A 24,389-nucleotide genomic window follows, 5' to 3' on the forward strand; every position below is an offset into this window, starting at 1 on the left:
TACGATGGCTCCTAACCTTTCAAACCAGGCTTTGTAAAAGACCTCACTAATGTCCATATAAACCCCCTCTCCCTGCCCTTTCCTCATCTATACCCTTCAGAGAATTCAGTCAAATCAGTCAAACAGGATCTGTCTTCAACTTTCTTTGTTTCCTCAGTGATTATTAATCCTCTCTCTCAAAATTTTCTACACTTCCGAACCAAACCTCAAACTCCATTCATGACAGCACCTGTTCTGGAAGATGACTTGCTGGCACCTTCTCGGGTTTGACAGTATATCTGACCTTCTGGAATACTGAGATTCTGAAAAACTGTGATTTCAGGGTCAGAGTTGAAATTCCATTAACTTCAGATTTTGTGTAAGTCAGTATGAAAGTGGTGATCGAACTTTCAAGCTCAGCCATTGATTTGAGTTTGATCACAATAAGTCCAAAAACTGAGAGGCCATATCAAGAAAACATTTGTTTGTTCAGCCTAAGATTGAGCCCAGTGAGAAAATGGAGACTGTGTTTACTTTGCTGTTTACATTTGGAAGAAACCAGTTGTTTCTTCACCTTTTCTACCTAATGTGGAATTTGACCCAATGGAGCACATGTATCTCAGCACAGAACTGCTCCCCAGTTAGCTTTCTGCACCCCTGAAGAGAGTTTGAGGAGTAATCCACAGAATCTGGATGAACAACAAAATCAGCTACTGCCCACCAAAGTGTATTTTCTTTGATTTGTCAATTTACTTGCGCTCCTCCAAAGAGGGATAAACTTGTACAGTTCACTCCATAGGAGCTATAAGTGCATATTTTTCAATTAATATCCGATGCGAAGTGATCTTTGAACCTTTTTCCCCTCGACTCAGAAGCTGAAAAGAGAAGCCCAGTTAAACTTGGGTGGTTTTGTTGTTATGGTGACTGCTCAAACATTGCAAATTATTAACACAAAAATCACCTTACCCAACTGGAGTCTTACAATTTATTTATATGGACTTGGTTGATATAATTTTACTCATTGAATATTTGTCAGTTGTCTTCCTTGAAGATGAACTCATCTTCCTTGCTATTACTCACAGTCAAGTCCATTACCTTTCCCTGAATCTCTCTGCTTTAATTAAATGTGGTTAGCACAACATTTTACAGTATAGGTGATGCAGGTTGAATTCCTGCCTGCCTGTAAGGAGTTTGTATGTTCTCCCTGTGACCATGCTTGTTTCCTCTGGGTCTTGTGATTTCCTCCCTCATTCCAAATACACAGGTTAATTGGTTATTGTAAATTGTCCTGTGATTAGGCGAGGGCTAAATTTGGGGTGGGGTTGCTGGGTGGCACTGCTCAAAGGGCCGGAAATCATCTCAACAAATAAACAAAATGATTTCCGGAAAATTAAATCCGTTCACACCATTTTCACTTTTTAAATCTCGCTGATGTATACAGTGTCTCTGACATGAATATTCATGACTTTTATTAAAGAATGTTAAGCAAGATAAATTAGATTGTACCAAACGCTATTCCGTTGCTTTTTTGACGTAGTGGGGGTCGAAACATCACAGTGATTGGAAAAGGATTTGATGCTGTACAGAAACGTATCATGAGAGTGAGAATACAGGAAGTTGACGGATCGTTTGTAGATAAGGTAATATTTATTTCTTATTGGCGCTGGCATTTAGTCACTTTAAAAAGAGTAATTCAAAATATATAATGAATTCATTTTTGCTCAGCAAAAATTATTTGAGATCTTGACATTTTAAATTTGGCCTACCAAAATTGCATCCAGGGCTGATTAATTTACTTATTATATGAAATTTCTAAGTATAAACATGAGATCTTCAATTTGCGTTTCCATTCAGACATTTATTTGTTTTTTGTTGTACTTGTATGATGTGAATGATTGCCCACCAGCTAATTTGATCAACACACAAAAAGCTGGAGGAACCGAGTGGGTCAAGCAGCATCTATCGAGGGAGATGGAGAGATGATTTTTGGTTGAGACCTTTCCATCACCTGCTCATTTGGGTCCATCGATGCGATGTGAGTTCCTCCAGCTTTTTGTTTGTTGCCTCGATTACAGCAACTGCAGTCTATCTCTTGTGCCTCCGACTAATTAGATCATATCTGCTCTATTAATGGGCATGACTGTACACATGGAGGTGACACGGGGCGAGCAGAATCCATTTTTCCTATGCTCCAGCAGAGGGCTTTTTGGAGGTCTGCTGCAAAAGTGCAATGAGGAATTTTTTTTTAAAAAGAGCGCTGAGGCAATACTGCAGCCTACGTTGCCCCAACTTCACCATCAAGGTGCCCCCAACCTCAGGATTGTCTGTTTATTACAGGATTACTACTGTGTTTGCAGGAGTTCAATCATGCACAATGTGATCAGTGAAGCTAATAAGAGGGTAGGCACTCTTACACTTGGCATTTTCAAAACCGCCTTCCTCCCCTCTGCGACGCTGCACTCTTCCCATAGCCTCTCAGAGAAGTTTGAGGTGAATGATGAGATGCCCCATTACCTGAAGAACATCAGCCTTGGACTTAAAAACAGCACAAAACTTAACATTCACCCGCAGGCAGTGATTTCTGCCCCTCGTGCTTGCTTCGATGACATTGAGCCTGATACCACCAACATTGTCTCCACAAAGTCCTCCACATCCACCAATAAGATCAGTCCAACATCAATGTTCTCCTCCCAAGCACCATCCCTTGCATTAAGACCCCATTGCACTCAGTGAGCTACCTTGAGCCAGTTATGCCCTTTATAACCCAGTTCCTGATAAAGAGACTCACAATGCAATCTCTGTCACAGGAAGAGGTTAATTGCAGGCAGACAGTGCAAAAAAAAAGTTAAGAAAAAATCTCCATGGGGAGCCGAATATACACTCTAATCCACTCATGGGAATCTCTGTCTCGCGATGATTCAAAGTGGAGCAGTATTACTTCGGGAGGCACTAAGAGCCTTTTCTCTTCTGTATAAATGGCAGAAATAGTGTGCCACCTCACAAATTACCTACTCACCCTGCCAGAAAGACACCTTCTGCCTGCTTATGGCTGTAAAGTGACTCTCAAATTAGCCTTGACAACCAGCCGAGAAACATGAGCAGAAGTTACCCTCAATCCCAAGAGGCTGGCTAAAAAGAAGATAAATAGAAACTAGTGTTTTTTCCCCCCTGAACATTAGATGGCATTCTTATGTTATTGTGAAATAAGTGGGAGAGAAGGCAACCAATAGTCAATAGACCTTGGCTGCAAGTCCTAGACCTTTGAGTTAAGTCAGCATGGTTGCTGGAGAATCTCCACTGGGACTTAATTTGCTGGTTGATGTTCAAGCCAGCTTCGGAAACAATGTAAGATATTGGGTGAATGTAAGAGGCGGCATGATATTACTAAAGAGATGCAGCTGTTCTCCTGATTCCCCAGGATTATTTATTTTTCCAACTGTATTAGAGATGATCTAGAGGTGAATGTTTCAGAAATCTGTGGGACCTTGCTGTGCATTTTGGCTTCAAACATTTCTACTGAAAACAGCAATTATAAGACCATAAGACATGGGAGCAGAATTAGGCCATTCAGCCATTGAGTCAGCTCCACAATTTTGTTATTCTCCTGCCTTCTCTCTGTAACCTCTGATGTCCTGACTAATCAAGAACCTATTAATCACTGCTTTAAATATACTCAATAACTTGGACTCCTTAGCCATCTGTGGCAATGAATTCCACAAATTCCTCCTTTCCATTCTAACTGGATGTCCCTCTATTTAGCGGCTCTGTCTGCTGGCCTTTGACTCACCCACTATCGGAAACATCCTCTCCACATCCACTTTATCTAGGCCTTTTTAATATTCGATAGGTTTCAAAGAGATCTTCCGGTATTCTTCTAAACAAGTACAAGGGCTCATATGTTAACCCTTTCATTCCCAGACTAGTTCTCATGCACCTCGTCTGGACCCTCTCCAATGCCAGCATTACACCTAATTAGTTGTATTCTGCAAACACGTCACAAATGACACAATATAATTTAAATACTATCCTAGTAACCATATGTGTGACTTCTAATAGCTCATTAATTTTCTTACTGTGAGTGGGGAAGAAGCCCTTTGCAAACTGAAGATTTTCCGTGATAGGACACGCTCCGGGATACATTGTAGTTCCATTCCTGAGGAATACCATTAGTCAATATTTCCATAGGTCAGGAGTGTCAGTTTTCTATGGCAACATAGCCAAAATGGCATTTCATTAAGTATTCACTTTAACCATGCTCATAATTAAACTAAGGGAATATGTATAGTATTCATTCAGAAATGAAAATGCCAAAACAGTTTATCATTATTAATTCTATCTTGAAAAAACTTTACAAATGTATGAGACAAGTCTGATTTCTGTAAGTCAGGTCATTGAGAACCTGCGAGGCCCCTGTACATGATATTTTTTCAGCTGCTATGGCTCTGCTAAATCAGTGGTAATGAGGGGTGACCTAAAGGAAAATTTTAAAATGTGGAGGGGCACCGATAGAGTCGATGTGGAGAAAATTATTTCAACACATTATGTCAATAGGGACTTGGCAAGATTTGTTCGGCTGAATGGTCTGTTCTTGTCAAAAGCTCTCTAATGTTCTAATAGATGTTTCCTATGTTGGGAGAGTCTAGGTCTAGAGGACACAGTACCAGAATAGAGGGGCATCCTTTTAGAACAGAGATGAGGAGGCATTTCTTTAGCCAGAGAGTGTTGAGTCTCTGGAATTTGTTACCACAGGTGGCTGTGGAGGCCAAGTTTGTATGTATATTTAAGATGGAGGTTGATAGATTCTTGATTGGTCAGGGCATGAAGGGATACAGCAAGGCAGGAGAATGGGGGTGAGATGGGATAATGGGCCAAACAGCCTAATTCTGCTCCTGTGTCTTACAGTGTCATGGTATTTGAAGAAGGCAAGTGTGCAGATTGACACCTGATCAGAAAAACGGCATGAACTCAGTCTGTTCCTTTCTGTGTTGCTGAGAGGGTGTGGGGGTGCAGGGCTTTCTGCCTTCAGATGTAATGAATACTCTCGAAGGTTTTAAATATTTATGGATTAATTGATCCGGGGCAGTCAGACTGACCTTCCAGTGCAGAATTAGATATGATTGTTTGCTTCTATCTGTAGAACAATGGTCAAAGGTCAAAACATGAGCAATATTTTAACTCCTGAACCTGTTGTGTATATTTAATCTCATCATTGCATTCCCGAGATATGTTGCTATTTAAAAATATCACGCAATGTAAATATATTTGGGTAATTCTGTGGAAAATTTTTAATAATTTGTTTCGCAATCATCACATGTATTCTCAATACTGCAGTTAGCAGGAAGAAATAACGTCATTTCTCTTACAGAATGAAACAGAAGCATTAGAGAGTTCCAATGATACGATGCTTATCTTCCCCTCACCTCCTGCAAACCAGGAGAATGTTGCTGTCCTTATCATATTAGACAATTTTAATGAAAGCAAACAGCTTCAATACGTAAATGATCCGCTCTTTGAACGTTTTCCAAAAGGTGTTTTTGTTCTCAAACAGCCACCAATTTTTGTAAAGGTAAGTGTTTTTAAAGTATTGTTTTGTTTTGTTTACTTGCTATTTTTATGCTATATTATAATCTTTCTTCTTTTGTAGCATGCTTTGCATTAATTTGCACTCCCAGTTTACAGATATAGATTTTCCAATTTAGTTTCATTCAATTACTGAATGTTAAATTGACAAATTTTGTCCCTGAAATGTCTGGCGGATCTTTTATCAGATCTTTATTTGTTTAGCTCATCCAATTTTCTAATTTGGTTTTGGAGTCACTGCAGAAATTTCTGACAGTTTGAAATTTAATTTTAGCAAAACTCAAACCTTTTTTAATGGAGTCAGATGTCCATGTATTTCCCCGTCATTCCTGTCATCCTGATGAACTGTGTTTCTTAAGCTGCTTAACCACCTTTTCAGAAAAAAAGAATGTAAAGACTCATACAGTGTGAAATTCATCAGTATGTTAAAGCAGTATCAGATACAGCACCTCCCTAACAGTGCCCACACAAAAGCGGCTGCTCAAACATTAGGTCAGCACAAAAGCAGATCAGTGTTACCTCAATATCTTGTACAAATATGATTGATGTAGTTTTCTAGTCCCCACAATGGTCACTCCCACTGCATCCTCAAGTTCTTCCCTCTGTTTGTAGCAGCTTGTTGCAAGTGAGAGGTTGCCGACAGGCGGCAGGCATTGTTGCTTTTAACTACGTTACTTACATAGTCACGTCTGTAATGGAGTATTAGTCTATGCCAGTGCCTGGTGATATTGGAGTTACTGTTCCTCATGGTCTTGTCATTCTCAGCAGTTCCTTACTCTAGGGCCCTTCAGCCCATCTCACCCATGCTGACCACAGCATCCTGCCTGTGAATCTCAATTGCCCGCATTCAGTCCATAACCCAAGTGCTTCCATAATCCAAATGCCTCTTAAATGTTGTCATTGTACCCGCCTTGATTACTTCCTTGGCAACTCATTCCAGGTAGTCACTACCCTCTGGATAAAGAACTTACCTCTCAAATCTCTCCCCTCTGGTATCTGTGCTCCATAGCAAAGAAAGCCCAGCAGTGTCTCTACTTTCTGCGAAGGCTGAGGGAAGTCCATCTCCCCCCCCCCCCCCCATCCTCATCACATTCTACAGGGGTTGTATTGAGAGCATCCTGAGCAGCTGCATCACTGCCTGGTACGGAAATTTGGACCCTGAAACCTAAGGAAGGACTGTGACCGTCCACCTTATCCACAACTTCATGATTTTATAAACTTGTCATTCTCCTCTGCTCCAAGGAATAAAAAAGCAGAAGGCCAGCCTCTGCAAATCACTCAGACCTCTGGTTCATGCAGCATCTTCATAAACCTCTTCTGCACCCTCTGTAGCTTGACAATATCTTTTCCATAACAGGGTGACCAAAACTGTACATAGTACTTCATGTGCAGTCTCACCAATGACTTGCGTCTTTACTCCAAAACTCGATGCCCTGACTAACAAAGGCCAGCATGCTGAACACCCTTTTGACTTGTGCAGTCATTTCCAGCGAACTATGACCTTGTACTTCCAGCTTGTTCTGTTCCACAACACTCATGAGTGCCCTACCATTCACTGTAGAGGTCCTGCCCTGGTTTGAATGTCCAAAATGCATCATTTAGCACTGAGGCAAATTGAAATCAAATTTCCATTCATCTCTTTGCACTTCATTGTAACCTGCCTCACTGTCAGTATGACCTCCGAATTTAGTAACATCAGCGAGCTTGTTAATTGTGCCATATAAGTCAGTTTACATAATGAATAACAGGGTTCCCCTGGGACACCCTGTCACCAGCCTCCAGTCAGAGAATCAACTTTTGGCCACCACCCCCTGCTTCTGATCATCAAGTGAATTTTGAACCCACTTCAGTGGGTTCACCCTGAACCCGGTGTGACCCAACCCTTCCAGTAAGCCTTTCAAAAACCCTCCTGTTATATATCCCCTTAGTTACCTCTTTGAAAAACCCCATCAGACATGACCTCCATGCACAAAACTGTGGTGACTATTCTCGATCCATCTTTGGCTATCCAAATATCTACCACCCTCTTCCCTTCAAATTCCCTGCAGTAACTTCCGTACAACTGAAATGAGGCTCACTGGCCTGTCCCTGCTATCCATCTTGAATAATGGAACCACATTAGCCAACTTCTGGAACTTCACCAGCAGCTAGCAATAAAACAAGCATCTCTTAAAGGGTCTCTGCGATTTCTTCCCTGCTCCCCCCCCCCCCCCCCACTCCCATCCCGTTAAGGGATTGCATTTGATCAGGCCCCAGGTATTTTCCCACCTGAATGCGCTTCAAGGCTACAAATAGCTCCTTTGTTGTAATATGGATGTGCTCCAAGACCTCGCTATTTGTGACCCTTGTTTCTTTGGCATCCATGATAATCTCCTTGGTAAACACCAAGGATAAATAGTTGTTGAAAATCTCAACTATCTCCAGCAGCTCCACATGTAGGTGACTCTAATGTTAGTGCCTCCTTAGCTGCCCTTTTACAGTTACAATAACGGTATTAATAGTACTGTAACTTCATTTGCTTACATGGGGCGACTGAAGGATTCATATCTAGGCATTGCCAATTTAAGCCAGAAATTTCCCTGTGATGCATAACTGAAGGATGACTGAAAAACTAGATAGGACCAGCACACTGACAGGTGGTTACTGAAGATAAGCCATGCATCGGATTGCCATTCTGAAAAGCAGCCTCACTGTTTCTGATATCTTTATGTTTAATTATAACCTTTTCATTTTCTATTTCTTCTAATCCTGCCCTGTCATTCACCCGCATCTTAAAATTAACCAAAACAAATAATTGGGGGGAGGGTCTTTAGCCATGACGCCACTAAGTTTGTCCTAGTGCTGTGATACGACAATGCTAAAGTGCAGTGTTCACAAAATTGCTGCCCAAGAGATGTGATATTATCCAGATTTCCCTATTTTGGTATAAATATAAAAGCAATATTGATTTTTCAAGGGAAAACAGCAAGTTCTGTGTTCTAGCTGAATCAGCCAGTGCCACCAAAACTGAGTAATTGGTCATTTTCTTCATTGCTATTTATGAAACCTCACTCAGCAAGCTATTGCCATGGCAACCATCACTGCAAGTGGTTGCTCTTTAAAATCAATTCATTGACAGTGAAACGCTGACAGTATCTTTCTTGTCTCTAAGAAATCCTGCTTAAATGTGGGTCTATAGTCCAGGCTCATCACTATTGCACCAAGTTTCTGATTTGAATGTCACCTCTTACTAATTGCATGTAGCCTTCCACTTTTCTAATTCACATGTTCGTTAATGTAATTTGAAGAGATGTAGAGTCATACTGCGCAGAAATATGCTTCTCATCCCACCAAATCCACACTGATTGCAAACAGCCCCCCAACACAAATTCTGAACTGATTCTATTCCACCCCCACCCCCCACATTCCTATTATGTGCCCCAGATCATAGCGTTCACTAATTGTTCAGGGCAATTTACAGTAGCCAATTAGTTCAATATTCCCATCAGAGAATGTAAACAATATTCAACCTGAAATTCTTGCTCTTCGCAGACATCCACAAAATCAGATGGGCACCCCAAAGAATGAGTGACAGTAAAAACATTAGAATCCCAAAGACCCCTACTCCCCCCTCCTACACACCAGCAGCAGGAGCAAGCGTCAACTCTCCCCCTCCCCTTGCTACAGCAGGAAAGCATCAGCACCCACCACCTGGCAAGCAGGCAGTAGCAGAGTCTGCAGGAGGGACCATTATCGACAAAAGCCAACTGGCTCTCTCTCCTAAATAAAGGAGCGGAGCGGTGTCACGGTGAGAGGGGAGGCTAACAAAACAACCAAAAAAAACAACTAGTTAACCTACTATCCTGCACATCTGGAATCAAAGAACCCAAGGGAGTCTTGCATGGTCACAAGGAAAACTTGCCAACTCTACACAGCACAAATCGAATCCAGGCCACTGGAGGTGTGAGACAGTGGCTCTACTGGTTAATGCTCTGTGTTAAGTTTGTTTATTTGTAATCATGGAGCGCCAGCGCAGAGAACGCTAGGATTTTGAAAACAACTGGTGTGATGAGTTGTTACTTTGGAGTCAATCAAACTAACAGCCAGGCTTGTGGCTGGAGGAGGAACCTGCATCAGGAAGTGCTTGGGAAAGGATCCAAAAATCCCAAGGGATTGATGAAAGAGTGGGCAGGTTGAAAGCCAATAGCTTCCTCCTCGTAAGCCACAGGGGATTCTTGTTCCACAAGAGCAAATCTTATTCTGCATCTCAAATCTTTAATTTGTGAATCCTGTAAGGACAAATGTATTAAACCCAAACAGCCGTGACGCAGAGATTGCCTGTACACTGTGAATCTATTAACAAGCTGCGCTGGTCTCCCAGCACCATAATACAGTGCTTGTGCGTGCCGCTAGTTGAGAATATGTTTTGTATTTTTAACCTGTCTTGACTCATTCCCACACATCGTGGGAGGATTTGTATTGAGGCCAATATGCATTCTGCACCAAGACTGTAAATCGAGGAAGGAAATTGTATTCGCAGCTCAGTTTATGATCAACCTTGAATAAATTACAATTCTTGTCCTTCAACCAAGTTTTCCACTCTTTAATGTTGTAGGGGACTGGCCTAAATAATGCCATGACCGCAGAAGAGGTGAAAGCACACGTTGGAACAGAAGAATGTAAAGTCACAACACTTTCAGTGAAAGATTTTGTGTGTACCCCTCCAGAAAAACAGCCCCCACCCAGGAGAGTAAAGAGGGACACAAATGATGACCTTCCGGAATTTGTGGTGTGTACCTTCAGTTGTTAATGGGAATTCAGTTCAAGTCAAGGTTAACAAATAGTAACAGGCTTATGAAAAACACGGTTTATTTTCTATCACAGTACCAAGAGTGGAGCTGGTGGTCCAATTGGTTATTCTAGTTAGACAAGTTGTGTGCTCTTGGAATCAGTGAAAGTAGTTGGGTTTTAATGCTGACCATCTATGGCAGTGCCTGTACCTGGCTGAAAGCCAGCAGGACAATCTTTTAATTGTTCCCTGCTACAAGGAGGCCAGATCCTTTACGTTACTTGTAAATATAGTGTATGCAAACTGTGTGAAACGGAATGGGCTTCACCATACAAAACCTGCTTTTTGCACATAGAGTATGCAAAAAAATTTAACTTTTCAAAAAAAAATTGATCCATTTCCATTGATTAATACTTCTAAATGGTTAAAAAAAAAATATGAGTGGAAGGATCTAAGAAATGTTGAGAGGAACTGGAGAAGTATAAGCCTGTGTTTTGGAATTGGTAGTACCGCTTCAGGTAGTTCACCACGACTGTCTCAGGGGAAACTAGCGGTGGGCAATAAATTCTGGCCTGCCAGCAAGACTTAGATCCTGAAAAATAAAGGAAGGAATAAAAAAAATGTCTATTTTGCTCTCAGCAATGCTGCAGGATGTGTTGATTTGAATACCATTTAGCTTTTTTTTGAATCGCTATCAACAGAATCAGTTTACCTCCAGCATTTTTGAAGGCCACAGTCCTATGGCTACACTCTCAAAATCTAACTCAATTGCTTTTACTTTTATTTTGCACTCTGAAGGAAGAACAGAAGATCTTTGATTGCTATTCTTGCCCTTCAAAGCAATATAGATTAAGATATTTTTAATTTTGTTTCTAACTATGCTAAGTGGAATAATATTAAAACTGAAAACTGTTTTATTGCCAGGTTAAAATGGGATACCGTGAATACATGCTGGGAAAAGTAAAATATGACACTCCTGCAGAGCTGCCTCTAGGTTTAATTTTACCTCTTGTGCTCATTCCGATGCTGTTGATTATTGGCGTCTCTGTTTACTGCTACAGGTATGCTGAATGCTTTCTGTTTTATTGAAGTACAACAATAGATTAGTCCTAGGGTGTGATTAATATCTGTAGGCTGGTAACTATCACAATTCACAGGCATGGAGCAACATGACAGAAGCAACACAGAATAGAAACCAGTATGCATCAGTTCACAAACCACTGTTGTTGTGATTGCAAATAATGCAAATGAAACACAACAATTGTTTTAATATAAAAATGATTGTTGGGTATTTTCAGCAGATCAGGTGGTATCAGTGGAGAGAAAATTATCATTTCAGAACCAGAAAATCAGGTTGAGAATAAGCACAAGGGATTCTGCAGATGCAGGAAATCTTAAGCGATGCTCACATTCTCACTTGCACTCTTGCGCTCTCTTGCGCGTGATCTCTCACAAAATGGAGGAACTCAGCAAGTCAGGCAGCACCTATCAAGGGGAACAAACAGTTGATGTTTCAGGTTGACCCCCTTCTTTGGGACATATCAAAGGAAGCGTGGAATCGGATGAAGGGGAGAAAGGGGGAATATTGTGACTCTGCATGAAAGGGAGAATGTTGCAAAAGGTGATGATAATGGCACGTATAGGGAAGATATTAGTCTAGAGGAGCTGTAAATGAGAATGGTTGCTCTGAAAAAGTGAATGTTACTTTAACTCTGAGATCGATGTACTCCGTAGTTTGGAAAGCTTAAATGCTGTTTCTCAGGACTGCGTTTAACTTCACTTGAACGGTACAAGATTATGAGGTTGGAGAGAGAGTGGAAGATGCCATTTCTTACTCTGTTCAGCTGTGTATTTTAAAAGAAGCTTGTAATGACGTGATTCTTGCTTTCCATTAATCCATTAATAATCATGTCACATTAGCTTTCTCATCCTTGGGCCAGCTGCCAGGTTTGTTTTTATCTGTAACTTCACACTCTTCCCCTGGAGAATAGGGCAAGAAGGATTCACAGGAAGATCCACAAGTGACAGTCTGTGACAAGAATGCTCCTTCCTTCTCCACGACCAGGTATCAGCCTCTGATGGTCCCAGTGCAAAGTCCTACGAGACCGTGCAGTGCATGGAAGTTACCGGGAAAACTCTCATAGACTCTATTCGAGGCCACCCAGCTACAATTTCTGCCCCCACCTCCCCATCCAAGTTCACGGCCGGCCCGGGGGTAAGGAGGGAGGGGATGTTGGGCTGGTGACCCCGATAATGTGTGTTCAAGTCCCCAACCCCAACTCAATTCAGTAGGTGAGATGATCGGGTTCCTTACAGGGAGTGATTACGCTGCCTGTGGGGTTTGCCCTCCTCCCCTACGTCCCTGCAAACTCACTGAACCTGGGTGTCAGGGCAACTTTTTCTCTCTAAAAATTAACAGCTGCCGAGTCGGCGACACCAGCATCCTGTGAATGAATTGCAGAAACCTGAGGTGGTGAGAATGCCTCCCAGGAACAGTGTGAGTTAACCCAGGGCGACCCCACACCCTCACATACCTCAAGATGATTTGCAGACGTGTTGCCTAGCACCAAGAAGCCTCAACTCTCCCAACTTACTGTGTCGTTACAGGAAAGGTGAAATAAAAACAGGGCTACCCAGCAATGTTTGTGAAGAGTCTCACTTAGAACTGGAAAGCAGATATTTTAAACATGCTGTCTGACGTGCTATTTGTAGCATTTCTTTTGTTGTGAAAATTATTGTAAAACAAAAATCGAATGCTCAACTGGATCAGGCAGAAAGTTTCCGATTTCTGGTGATTTAGAACAACAACCTGATTCACTGAGCTGCTTGACATTTGTTCAGATGTCTCACCTTTAGCATTAAGATGTAAAATGTTTTAAAATCTGCTTTTTAAATTGTTCAGGTAGATAGCCAGAGGCTTTTTCCCAGTATTGAATTGGCTAACACGAGGGTGCATAGTTTTAAGGTGCATGGAAATAAGTACAAGGGGGATGTCAGAGGTATGTTTTTGACACAGAGAGTGGTGGGTGTGTGAAATGTACTGCCAGTGACAGTGGTAGAGGTGAATACCATAGGCTCTTTTAAGAATCTCTCAGATAGGTACATGAAGCTTAGAAAAATAGAGAGCTATCTGGTAGGGAAATTCTAGGCAGTTTCTAGAGTAGGTTACATGGTCAGCACAACATTGTGGGCCAAAGGCCCTGTAATGTGCTGTAGATTTCTATGTTCCTTGTTCCACATGCACGGCTGGGCGATTAGATCCAGCTAAAGTTGGAATGGTTACCAACCATCTTGTTGCAGGCCTTCCTATTAAAGTTTGTGGTGAAATTGCCAGATTTATATCAATAATGTGAAGGGATTGGTGTAGTGTTTTGCAGTCGGAAATCTGTGTCTTAAGACGAGGTTTTATTATCTTTACCTGCATTTCAACCTTGGAGGTTCAGGGAAGGAACAGTGAGGAACCTCTCATCTAATCGATTGTTTCAAGAAGTATAAAATGCACCTTGCTCCACCCTCTCCCACATTGCATCTTAAATTTATCCTATTTATCACTTGCTATTTCTTATACATTTAAGTGTCTAAAGTTATGACTATTATGCTCAATGTTAATGCACTTGCGACTGTGACGTTGTTCATATGTATTGTGTGATTACCCCACCAAAAAAAAATTGCCACCAGAACTGTCTGGACAAGAGTTTGAAATTGTACCTTCTGACTCTCCAATGGGACTGCTACCAACAAACTGAAAACATGCCAGCTGTGAAGAAGCAATAAAGTAAATGCTACTTAAATTATTAATTTTTAAATTATTAAAGCTCTCCCCACCTTTGAGCACATTTACATGGAGTGTTGCCACATGAAAGCAGCATCCATCATCGAGGATTCTACAGCTCGTGGTCTCTGTATTATTGATTTTTTAATTCGCAGTTTGTCTTCTTTTACACACTGGTTGTTTGTCGGTCTTTGTGTGCAGCTTTTAATTGATTCTATTCTCTTTCTTTGTTTTACTATGAATTCCTGTAAGAAAATAAATCTCGAGGTACTATATGATGACATATATGTTCTTTGATAATAAATTAAATTTGAAGTTTAATGCTTCATTGGTTAGCAGACATAAAACAAAAATCCCTGCAGCCCTTTGAGTTTGATGGGCTGTTGATGCTTACTGTAACTAAATCTAGTTTGATCCCAGTCCATTGTTGAGTTACTTTACAGCTTAACAACCAAGTGTTTCTCTTCCAAAATCCTGTTAACGTTTGTTGCATCTGCCCTAGGATGAGCTGCCTTGTTGTAGTGCTTGACTTGAAACCAGGTTGGTTGTGTGAGGTAGATCAGTAGCAGAATCAAAATATTTTGTTCATAGAACAATGTTCGATCAAAGTAAATAAATCCAAATTTAAGCTTTGAGTATTCAGTGCATTCGGCAAATTGGTTAATCAGGGCAGCAGCTTATTTGGGACAACTCTTAAAGAGCAAACACTAATCAAGAAACTGGCTGGGATTCTGCTCGTTTACTTCTGACACTGTGCTACTGAATTGGGATGAGAGACTATTGTCAAACAGTTTCTAACAAGCGTCAGTCGTGTGTATTTGTGTGGCCGTTAGGCACTACACTGTCCTTCGTGTGAGCAGTTTTTAAATAGTGTCATTTACGTGTGTTTGTGCTGAAAAAGCAGTGATGTTTGTCACTGATGGTGAGAAATAATCAGTAGGACAATTCGGAACCGTTTTGTTCACCGCAGTTTCAAGCAATCAGGTTTGGAGATGCCAGAAACGACTGAGAGTGAAAATAAAACAATTTCATTACTTCAGGAAATTCAGAGCTATGAAGAATTTGAAGGTATCAACAATCATTAAATGTTGCAATGAATATGAAGGTTTGGAGGACGTCATTGTCAAAAACATTCTTTGAAGGCAGTCCATTATCTGCACTAGATGTCTGCGCTTGTCTTGTTCATTTATAGTCAATCAAAAGAACAACTATTAGAAACTAATACAGTTTCATTGTACTCTAGTAATACTGGTAGTTTCCTGCTTTGTTCTGTATTTAATTTAAATACATAATTAGTTACTCAGTTACACATAAGTTTGTCTTTTTTATACCGTTTTAACTATTTCCATGGAATTTCAGCTAATTGGGGCAGCCGCTTAATCGGGCCAAAATGTATTGGTCCCAATGTGTCCCAATTAACTGGAATCCACAGTATTTTAACAAAGGAGAATGAGGTTTCAGTAAAGTGTGATTATTTATGTTCTAGGCGTAAGAGCCAACAAGCAGAAAGGGAATACAAGAAGATTCAACTGCAACTGGAGAGCCTTGAGGAAAGTGTGAGAGATCGATGCAAGAAAGAATTCACTGGTAAAAAAAAATTGCTCCAGTTTCTAATGGTTATTGCAAACTGCTGTATCATATAAGCAGGCTAGATAATGTCACATCTGCCCTAATTCGGCTGTCAGGTTTGTTTTCATTTGTATCTTCACACTCTCCCCTTGGAGAATAGAGTGAAGTAGTGGAAGGATTCATGGGCACACCAACAGGTTGTGACTTGAATGTTCCTCCTTTGTCCGCAGCCATCTCTGAATCAGCCACTGATGATTACATTGAAGCGCTAATGTAATGTTTATAACTTAAACCTGTAAAGTCTCACTCATCTCTTTCTCTCTAGTCTACTCCACTGCTGCAAGCTGACCTTGTAAGTTCACACGCAGTACTGTAATGAGATGGCTTGTGTATCATTGCCAATAATTTTTAATCTGTAGTGATTGATACTCACTTTCAAGTCAAAACGGCAGAATACTTAAGAATCTTCTGATTTACGGTGGCTCTTCGCTCCTTTAAAGAATATCTTCTCTTTTTTCCCCAGATCTTGTGACTGAAATGGAAGATCATTCGAATGATGTAAATGATGTTGGCATTCCTTTTCTGGATTATAAGACCTACACCGATCGTGTCTTCTTCTTGCCATCGAAGGATGGAGAAAATGACGTCATGATTACTGGTAAACTGGACATTCCTGAGGCGAGGCGACAGACAGTGGAGGTGGCTCTCAACCAGTTTTCAAATTTGCTTAACAGCAAATCTTTCTTGATTCACGTGAGTTTAATTTGACCAGCAGTTGGTTAATTTTTGTAATTGGGAAAAGCTGAAGAACTTTAACCAAATCTGTCTTTATATGTGCATTGGAACTCTTCCATTATTTGTATGGTTAATGAATAATATTCTGGGTAAGCTGCTTAGCATATAGACTGATGGGATTAAAAAAAACTTAATGTTGGCTACTGGTTAAAGGTCAGCCAATGTTGCTCCGTTTCAACAAGCCATTTGGATTCTGCACGATATCTGTTAACCATCTTTTATCAAAACCAGTCTTCCAGGTTCTTTTTGCAATTAATCAGACAGCTTTCTGACAGAATCTTATTCATCAACCCACTGGTGAAGAACAGACTTTGTAAAAGAGAACATAAGTCATTTCTGGATCACTGCTACTGGTTTTATGCCAAGCAGCCCCTTAAAATTAACTCTCATATCTGGAAATTAAAATGGGCACAGCGTTCTATAAGAAGGGGCATTGAACCTCTTTCACCTCAAGGACTGGTTAAATTTTCCTCTGATCAATGGGAGTGTGTTCCCCCTTCAATCCTACTTTCATTCATCCATAAATAAGACTCTGTGAATGTTTAGAGGTCAAGAATGCATGAGACTGAGATTGATAGATTTTTTTTGATGTTATGGGAATTGATGGTGCAGACTCAATGGACTGAATGGCCTCATTCTGCCCCTATGCCTTACAGTTAGAAAGTGGAGTTGAGGCATAGATTAATGGTAAAGTAGGGTAAAGTGTTCATGTGGTCTGCTACTTTGAAATGCTTTTAGAGTAAAAGAGCATGGTGCAAGGAAACTGTAGCCAGCGAGGAGTCAGGTGGAGATTTTTCCCTGGTTTTCACCCAGGAAGTACCAGGTTTGTTGGTGCAGTGGAGAGCAGAAAGGAAGGGGAATGTGACCCCTACTTTCGTTGTGTTAGAAATTCTCATGTTTCTTGTTATAAAGCAATGAAATGAGACCAACACGCCACCTTTTCTGTCTAAAGTCCAGTTGCATGACTGTGCAGGATTAAGTTACCCTGGTGCCCAGCCCTGCACAGATTGATTTATCCTAAAAGAATAGGCAGGGAGATGACTGTAGGTTTGAACACTACCCTCCAAAGAAGTGCAAACCTAAGGTTCTAGTGGTTGTTGCCAATTTTGCATACATTTCTTCCTGCCAGTGAACTGACCTAACTATAGGTAATGTTTGGCTTAGGACGCCAGTCTGACCCATAAAGATAGCTGGCTTATTTCGATGGTAACCATTATGTACCCTTCACGAACCCTGTGAACAGGCCACTAGAAAAGTAACATTAGATGCTAAATGATGTTGGAGGGTGAGGATAGTTTTGCTTCCTTGAATCAGTCACAAGAGTATTAAAAAGCTGTCATAACAAGTGTGCAGGCTAACTGTGTGAGCTTTAGGATATAATATTGTTCAACTCACGAAATGTCTCCCGAACAAAAGCCAGGATCTTGGAAAATTAAATACTTGGTATTGTTGTGTTCTTTCGTGATTTGTTTCCCTTCGTTTTTAACGTGTTGTTTGGTCTGTTAGAATGTGAGCAGTTGTCTGTTGAAGTGGTTTATTGTGCCCTGCTGTGAGAGTTTGCAATTGCTTCAGTTTCATTAGAGAGCATTCCATATATCCACACTAACTACCTGTACACAATGTTAACAACAGGATTGAGGCATCTTAATGCAGCTCTAGTGCTGGCACTCAGCAGGTATAAAAGGCTTCTCCATAATTCCTTAATGGGCTGATTTGTATTCCTGCCCCAGGAGTTGCTGCTGAGGATGAGTGACCTGTAACCTGTCTCGTTAGAGAAATTTGAATCTAGTCTCATCCTAGTTGTTCTTCATTTTATGTCGATACTCATGAAACCCTCATATGCCTTTTTTTTTTAAATTATAGTTTGTTCACACTCTCGAGAGTCAGAAAGATTTCTCTGCAAGAGAGAAAGTTTATTTTGCATCTTTGCTAACTATTGCTTTGCACGGAAAGCTCGAATACTATACCGACATCATGAGGACTCTGCTCCTGGAGCTCATGGAACAATATGTCGCTAAAAATCCAAAGCTGATGCTCCGAAGGTATGTGAAATGCTCACTTCTCCTCGGAACACATACAGGCCATCCCAGGAAACTGGTGCGTTCCATTTTTTACAGATGTCCACAAGTTGATTTTTGCCAATAAGTTTTCCATTAAGTTGGAAAATACACAAAAAAAATCTCGATACGGGAACCATACCTCCACAAAATTGTAATGAATTGCATAATAAGTACATAAGATAGAGAAGAAAGAACCTTTATTACAAATGGATAGATAATGAAAACTATTTCGGGTCATTCATAAAAATGAAGGTACTATATGTATATAGATTGAACTGCTAAGTTTAATAATAGTATTGGAATTTGTTTGCCTGTAATTGTATCGTGTGTTTGGCATCTGTAACTCAGGGACGACCTGTATGGTAAAACATTACCTGAATTGTCAAAGAATGAAACAAAACTGTTCTTGTTATAATACAGTTGTTTTTCAAGGTTGATGTATGTTTCTGTTGCAAAATGCTCGCAGCTGAATGAATTCACACAGGGATTGGGATTAGGCCAGGTCGCTAAACATTTTTTGAATTTCAATGTCTGACATAATGAGCAGCATGTTCATTGCTACTGGAATGTGTGTAGTGATCTTCAGTGATGATGTCTCTCAAATCCTTAAACATTAGTAGCTAGAGCAGTAGAGAAAAGATTCTCAAACTTTTGAGGTTGGCTTGTTTTTTCATTTTACAAGGCTGGTCTCCCATTGCCAGCATCTTAATTTCTCCCAGTTTCTTGCCTTTTATTTTGGATAAATCTATTTGCTATTCACATCTTCCCTTCTTGATATATTAGGGACTTTTAAGAAATTCTTTCTTCAGCAGATGGATGAAAGAAAAATGGAGCTTAAGGGCTATAGGAGGGAATGGTTAGGTTATGAGGTCAGCACAACATTGTTGATTGAAGTACCTGTACTTGTTCTACATTTTCTGTTTTGTAGACATTGTATATCATTTAACAAAATCTTTATTTTCCTTGTGAAGTAGTTAAAGGTCTTTGACAGGCAGATTGGAAATTTACATTCACAGAATGGAAGAAGGCCATTTGGCTTGTACTGTCTGTTCTGGCTGAATGTAAGAGCAACCCTTCTCTACAGAGAATTGCAAATATTTCCTTTCAGAAACCTGCCCAGCTCTCCTCGATGCAACAATTGAATCAGCCTCCACCATTTCTTCTGGCAGTGTAGTCCAGACCATAATTACTGTTGCAAATAAGTTTTCCTTCTGTTATTTTTGGTCCTCTTGCTAGTCATCTTCATTCTATAGCCATTGAACCCTGGGCCTTCTACCAATGGGAATAGGTTTTTGCTACTCATCAGTCCATCTGCTTGTTAATTTTAAATACCTCTGTGGGAGTGTTTCACTACCTCTGTTCCAAGGAGAACAATTCAAGTTTTTTTCCATCTGTTGCAACACAAAAGTAACTTCTCCCTAGAAATGCTTTAATGATTTTGTTCTACATTCTCCCAAAGACCCTTACATTTTTTCCTGCATTGTAACATTCTGAAGTGGATACACCATTCAGATCCTAACCAAATCAGTGTTTGACTAGGTTTGTAGTGATTTTTTTTGCTTTGTTCTCTGTGTCTTGTTATTTTAATTTCCTCCTTCCTTGGACCCCATTCCCTTCCCGGTGTTTCCTGATTCTTTTAAAATGTTTGGCTCTCTCCAGAGATGTTGTGTGTCCAGTGTTCTGTCTTTTATTAGAATTCGTAGAACTTGCGCAAATTAGCTCCAGTAAATAAATGACAAGCTGGAGGAACTCAGCAGGTCGGGCAGCATTCGTTGAAACGAGCAGTCAACGTTTCAGGCCGAGACCCTTCGTCAGGATCAGTCCTGTTGAAGGGTCTCGGCCCGAAACATTGACAGCTCGTTTCAACGTATGCTGCCCGACCTGCTGAGTTCCTCCAGCTTGTTTGTACGTGTGTTTTGACCACAGCATCTGCAGTGTACTTTGTATTTAGTAAATTAATGAGTTGGGGTTATGGTAGCTGAAATCTTAAGTAACCCCCGCCCCTGGTGTTAGTCTCCCATGCAGATCCAGGGAGATCTCTTCTCCTTTGTCACCTGCCATCTTGTTCCCCCTTTCTCACCTCGTTTGATCAACTGATCAAGTAGGCAGGACCTCATTTAGTTCCACCAATCACCTACCTGCTTATATCCCCCCCCCCCCGCCTCATACGGTAGTGATTTCTCTTCCCTCTCTGTTCAGATGAAGGATCTCTACCCAAATCGTCGAGTTACACCTTTTGTCGTCACAGATGGGTGCCTGACTCACTGAGTTCTGCTCTGCCAGCATCCATTTTTGTTATGAAAATATATTTGGTTTATTAATGTTCCTTAAGAATGAAAATCTTCCCCATTCAGTGATCTGTACTAATGTCATTGTGTAAAAGGGAGATGATGGATCCTGTTAGCTGGTTACCCGACTCATTTGGCAAGAAGCCTCATCACCAATAAGACTTTGCTTGGTTGATGTTAGTCTTCTCAGCCCAGTCAGATACATCTTGATGTCACTTCCCACCTCTCGGTGGCCGTGGGAGAGGGAATAGTGCAGTGACAAGAATGCCTGGAATACGGCCCTGTGGTCTGTAAGGATGAAACCCACAATGGTGTAACAAAAGACTCTGGTGTGTGAATGGTTCTCAGGGGTGCGGATGGAGATTAACACCAACTACTGTCGAAAGGTTGTCAGCTCAGTGAAAGACATGCCCCTTTATCATAAAACGAACTGGTGTTCCAGTGCAAGAAATTGGTACATAACAGAGTCTAGGACTACGTTCTGGGGGCTGCACTAAAGCTTGGTGCAGTCACCTGTGAAGGATCTATTGGGAAGGCCACAGTTTTAGGGCCCTTTGACCACTGCACAATGGGAATTGGAAACTGTAAACCAAATTGTTAAATGGTGTTGGAATGTGAAGTAAGTTTTTTTATTCTGTCCGCCAGAAGTGAGACTGTTGTGGAGCGAATGCTTTCCAATTGGATGTCTATCTGCTTGTACCAGTTTCTGAAGGTAACTCTTTATACTTATTCACGCTCATGTTCTAGCCATGGTTAATATTATCCAAAACCTAAAAGGTTCTTGTTTTTCACTCATAAAATTAAGGATTCTGCTGGCGAGCCACTGTATAGGCTTTTCAAAGGACTTAAGCACCAAGTAGAAAAAGGACCAGTCGATGCAGAGCTGAAAAAGGCCAAATACACATTAAATGACACGGGACTCTTGGGAGAAGATGTGGAATATCATGTCCTAGTAAGTCTCCAATCTCCTGCTTTACTAAAGGAACTGTTCTGCTGTTTCACATAGGAGAGGAGTGTTACCTTCAGCTCTCCACCTTATCAGGGAGACCTTCTATGGGCTGTTCTGGTCTCCTAACACAGCCAACTCAAGAAATGTTAACTCAGATTAAAGCTGAGTTGGTATTCCCTGGGAATAATCAATGCATTTTAAACTTTAAGGTGTCTTCATTGGTGATAAAAGGTGTTTGGAAACAGCCATTTGTCCTCCTTCACGTCTTAAAGTGAAAGCACTTTATAACTGCTTAGATTGAGTTGACGTCAATTATTACCTGAAATTTTGCATTTGCAAGTTGTACTTAAAAGCAACAGTTGTTGCCAGTGTTGAAGACAGTACCTTCACAGAAAGAAGGTGCCAAATCAATAGTGAATGGGGTTGGAAAGAAATATTTGCTTAAAAACAGGTAGACTTGCATGAGGACCAGGCCATCTGAGAGCAACTCTACACTAATAATTCCTCCCAGGATCTAAATATTATCTAAGAGTTAATGGAAATACTGAGTACTGATATGGTATCACTGGGAAAGAGCGTATAATTCTTTCCTGATTTCTTGTGATAACCAGCCAGTTCCTGGATCAGATCTCAAGTCAAGAAGAACAAATGGTTACAATATTTGAAACTCTGAGCAACTAAGTTAAGAAACTGTAAGCACCAAGTGTCTAAACAAGATAATGCTAGTGGAGCACTGTGCAACTCTGAGGAACTGTTCACTGTACTTAAAATGTCTTTTCAGACTTTGAATGTAACTGTACAAGGAGATCCTGGAGAATCAATGCCAGTAAAAGTCTTAAACTGCGACAGTATCACTCAAGTCAAAGAAAAAATCCTTGATCAAGTATACAGAAACGTCCCATTTTCACAAAGGCCGGCACGAGAGAGCGTTGTCCTTGGTGAGTTATTTCAATCATGTTGGTTTCGGTCCCCTTTCTCCTCCAGAGCTGCCTCTGCTTTTAATCCCTTGTGAAAATGTCCCCAAACTTCTAAACATGTCCAACTTTTAGTTAAATACTGAATTAGTCCTAGTAAAGCAGGTGGTTAAATAAACCCAGAATAAAATTCAGTAATGGCAGTTTACAAATCTATTGACTTTCCTTCATTTAAAAAAAGATATTTTATTTGCCATCCATATCGGTTAAGTCAAACACTAGGTACATAATTTATGGCTGATGTGATTGTGTCCCAGTATAGTTTAGCCAGTCACTGGTTTGAGTGAAGTTATTAAATGGCCTAATAAGATTATCCTTCAAAAATTCATCACTTAGTGATAATCCCAACTACTGATGAATTTTTGAAGGATATGGGGTGCAATAGATAGGGAGAGAACGACGCACTGACCAGTGAATGTAGAATTTTGAAAGAAGTCAAATGCTGTAAGTACTTGACAGGTCAAGTAGTGTCTGTGGAGGCAAAAGGAAAATGTCGATGTTTCGGGTCAAGGTCCTGCATCAGGACATGGTTGGTGAGGGAAGGGGAAGAGGAATTGCAATGGCATACAACTGGAATTTCAACATGGGTGCTGTGAACAGTGTGTAGGTGCTCTGCAGAATGATCACTCACTCTGCACCTCATCCATTGCTGTGACTTTTCTGAGAGTGGGTCTTGGGTCCACAAACCAAGTCTGCCCTTAGTTCAGTCTGAGTACGACTTGTGGATTTCGTGCTGGCTTCCGACTCTCAGCGCATGCTGTACTTGCCCACTGCAATGTACAAGTGCAGAAACTGTGAATGCGCTGGTTCAGTTCTCTTCCAATCCACCAGCCAATGGTATGTACAATTTGGGCGAGTGCTTTTGAAGAGAAAAGTTTGCTTCAATAGAGAAAACATCAATTTTTTTTCTTTAACTACTTACAGAATGGCGTCCAGGCTCTACTGGTCAAATCCTTTCGGACCTGGACGTCACTTCAGAACGAGAAGGGAAGTGGAGACGTATAAACACTTTAAAACATTATAATGTGAGTACCATACACCTGCTTTTATTTTGTTAAAATACACAGATAGAATTGCTGTGTTTCAGATTTGTTAGTGTATATTGTCAAATCAATGATTTGCAGATTTAATTCTTAAGCTTATGGTGATTACAATTCCCCCTTAAAATCTAAACTTTGAAGAATTAACTATTTTAATTTGTAGAGGGACAATGATGTGAGTTTTACATAAATAATGACACATCTGAAGACAGATTGTAATGTGAAAAAAATTGAAAGTAGATTAAATCAATCCTTGTGCAGTGGAATATGTTGGCAGTTTAATGAAGAGCATAAATCATAATAATAATTGATGAAATACTCAAATGTCAGTCAAGAGTGATGTTAAGGCATTCACATATTTCTGATAACAACACACACAAAATGCTGGTAGAACGCAGCAGGCTAGTCAGCATCTAGGGAGAAGCGCTGTCGACGTTTCGGGCCGAGACCCTTTGTCAAGCCTGTCAGGACGAAGGGTCTCGGCCCGAAATGTCAACAGCGCTTCTCCCTTTAGATGCTGCCTAGCCTGCTGCATTCTACTAGCATTTTGTTTGTGTTGTTGTTTGAATTTCCAGCATCCACAGATTTCCTCGTGTTTGACCTATTTCTGATATT

The 24,389-nt window shown here is 40.7% G+C and overlaps 1 protein-coding gene across 10 annotated transcripts in view; it reads left to right on the forward strand.

Annotated features, from left to right (window-relative positions):
• LOC132403654 (plexin-B2-like) overlaps positions 1-24,389 on the forward strand; it is a 249,573-nt gene that overhangs the window by 206,034 nt on the left and 19,150 nt on the right. For all 10 annotated transcript variants that reach the window (XM_059987166.1, XM_059987161.1, XM_059987159.1 and 7 more), the window contains 11 exons: positions 1,517-1,619; positions 5,345-5,545; positions 10,154-10,327; positions 11,252-11,388; positions 15,586-15,686; positions 16,192-16,421; positions 18,327-18,505; positions 21,457-21,523; positions 21,617-21,763; positions 22,542-22,698; positions 23,659-23,759. In XM_059987166.1, coding sequence (XP_059843149.1) covers positions 1,517-1,619; positions 5,345-5,545; positions 10,154-10,327; positions 11,252-11,388; positions 15,586-15,686; positions 16,192-16,421; positions 18,327-18,505; positions 21,457-21,523; positions 21,617-21,763; positions 22,542-22,698; positions 23,659-23,759 — 1,597 coding nt within the window. The remainder of the gene's footprint in view (positions 1-1,516; positions 1,620-5,344; positions 5,546-10,153; positions 10,328-11,251; positions 11,389-15,585; positions 15,687-16,191; positions 16,422-18,326; positions 18,506-21,456; positions 21,524-21,616; positions 21,764-22,541; positions 22,699-23,658; positions 23,760-24,389) is intronic.

The sequence above is a fragment of the Hypanus sabinus genome, chromosome 13 (assembly GCF_030144855.1).
Source record: "Hypanus sabinus isolate sHypSab1 chromosome 13, sHypSab1.hap1, whole genome shotgun sequence".
NCBI lineage: Eukaryota > Metazoa > Chordata > Chondrichthyes > Myliobatiformes > Dasyatidae > Hypanus > Hypanus sabinus.